Source organism: Eufriesea mexicana, unplaced genomic scaffold (assembly GCF_001483705.2).
Source record: "Eufriesea mexicana isolate 0111107269 unplaced genomic scaffold, ASM148370v2 scaffold93, whole genome shotgun sequence".
Taxonomy (NCBI): Eukaryota; Metazoa; Arthropoda; class Insecta; order Hymenoptera; family Apidae; genus Eufriesea; species Eufriesea mexicana.
Window position 1 is genome coordinate 20,754 of NW_016908274.1, and position 2,100 is coordinate 22,853.

General features: G+C 39.0%; 1 protein-coding gene across 1 annotated transcript in view; it reads left to right on the top strand.

Moving 5' to 3' along the window:
- The first annotated feature begins 456 nt into the window (after window positions 1-456).
- The window catches only part of LOC108554900 (forkhead box protein A2-A), a 62,189-nt gene continuing 60,545 nt past the window's right edge, over window positions 457-2,100 (top strand). Inside the window, exon 1 of the mRNA XM_017910313.1 lies at window positions 457-675. Within this exon, the coding sequence (XP_017765802.1) occupies window positions 457-675 (219 nt within the window). The remainder of the gene's footprint in view (window positions 676-2,100) is intronic.

A 2,100-nucleotide genomic window follows, 5' to 3' on the forward strand; every position in this document is an offset into this window, starting at 1 on the left:
TCCTCTCACAGTACTTACTCTGCCATTTTTGATACTCGATTCTCAGCACCTGGACAGAAGTTTCCCTTGATCTATTAGTAAGATTGGTTTCTCGACTTCTGACCTTTATCTAATAGCCAACACACGGTAAAGAGAATTGCAATAACACCGTCGATCTCTCTTATTTTTCAGAAGTTCTCCGAACGAGAATCCTCGCAGTCGACGACCATCAGCCGATCGCTTAAAATGACCACGATCGACCCAAGATAATAGCGTGTCAGACACTCGTAGGATCGGCAGAAGTGACACTGACGGCGCAGAAGCGTGTGTAGGTAGAGAGTGGCAGAGGATGTGACAAGAAGATGTGACAGAAGGCAGAAGAGGAAGATAGAAGGCACGTTCGATGAGAAAATTAGGCGGAACCCGCGGTGTGTCAGTGTTCTGAAGAGATCGAGGTGAGGAATAGTCGATTGGAAGATGCCTCGACCGTCAAGGGACACTTATGGCGACCAGAAGCCGCCCTATTCCTACATTTCGTTGACCGCGATGGCGATCTGGTCGTCGAGGGATAAAATGCTGCCCCTGGCTGAGATCTACAAGTTCATCGCGGATCGGTTCCCTTATTACAGGAAGGACACTCGCAGATGGCAGAACTCTTTGAGGCACAATTTGTCCTTCAACGACTGCTTCATCAAGGTAGGTCATGTTTTGCTGCTTCTTTCGCGTTGATATTAGGTTCTGTTCCATCCCGGAGAACGAGTTTATAACATAATTTTAATCTAGGGCTTACACTTTTAACAGACCTAAAGGTTTATTTTATATTTTATACCGCGACTGCAATTCCGGAGGTTCGATATGCCTCAACGCTGTTCTAGCGGATTAAGCTTATAAAGGTAAAGCAGAATTAGGAATTTTACTAGTACCAGACGCGACAGATGGGACCCACTTGTGACAGACCCAACAAGCGACGGACGGACGACACTTATAAATCACGTCATTGACCATCAGAAATCGGCTCCTTGACAGTTTCCTACTCCTTAGCCAAAGGTCCTTATGTCACACCCTCTGTCCAATTAAAACTCTTTACCTTTCCACCACCAACATCTATTTTACCCAATCAGAACTAAACTAGAGAAAACACGACGAGACAGGACATAGAGCAAAATCGAGAAGTCGGTTCGTCTTCGGCACCGATCCTTAAAACATCTTAATTACACATATAAACGCGTGTTCGAAACGGTACTCCGTTCAATGTCTACATTATAACTATTCTATGCTTTTCTCTAAATAAACACTCTCTTTTGACCACGCGCATTCTGGATCCTTATTATTACAACTAGTCACGCAATATTAATTTGGCGTGTGATAAGCGTTCTCGGAAATCGAAGAGATTCGATACCGTAGGATGCTACAGGTTCTATGGTGGTTTCATCGGTTAGAGCGACGATTGGACTATGGGTATCGTTAGTTTCATTGGGTTCACAAGTATACTAGTATCACGAAATACTATATTTCGCGCTATTGTGGTGTATAAATACACAGGATACTAGACACAGCTGTTGACTGTGTCCAGTAACTGTTTAGTAACAGTAAGTTAGAGAGGTGTTGCAGAATTTGAACTGAGAGAGAAGATTAAATATAACGAGGGATGTCTCAGACAATTTTATCTATGTATTAACACTATAGATACCGCGATTAGTATACATAATTTCTATATTTTAATAGATATTGATGTAAATGCACATTTGTATTGTATAACTTCATTTACAATCGGGATAAAAAATATTGACAAGCTATATTGGAATTTTAAGTATATATTATAATATTATATATATATTACAAATATATATTATATTAGAAATTCATCTAACCAAAAATTCTCGAATTTGCATACACGTGGAGCATGAGTTCTAGCACAATACATTGGAATATTATATATTATACATTTGTACCATATAACTTCATTTGTAGCTGAGATAAAAAACATTGGCAAGGTATATTGGAATTTTAAATACATATTATAATATTGTATATATTACAAATATATTGTATATTATATATAACTTCATTTGTAGCTGAGATAAAAAACATTGGCAGGGTATATTGGAATATTAAATACAT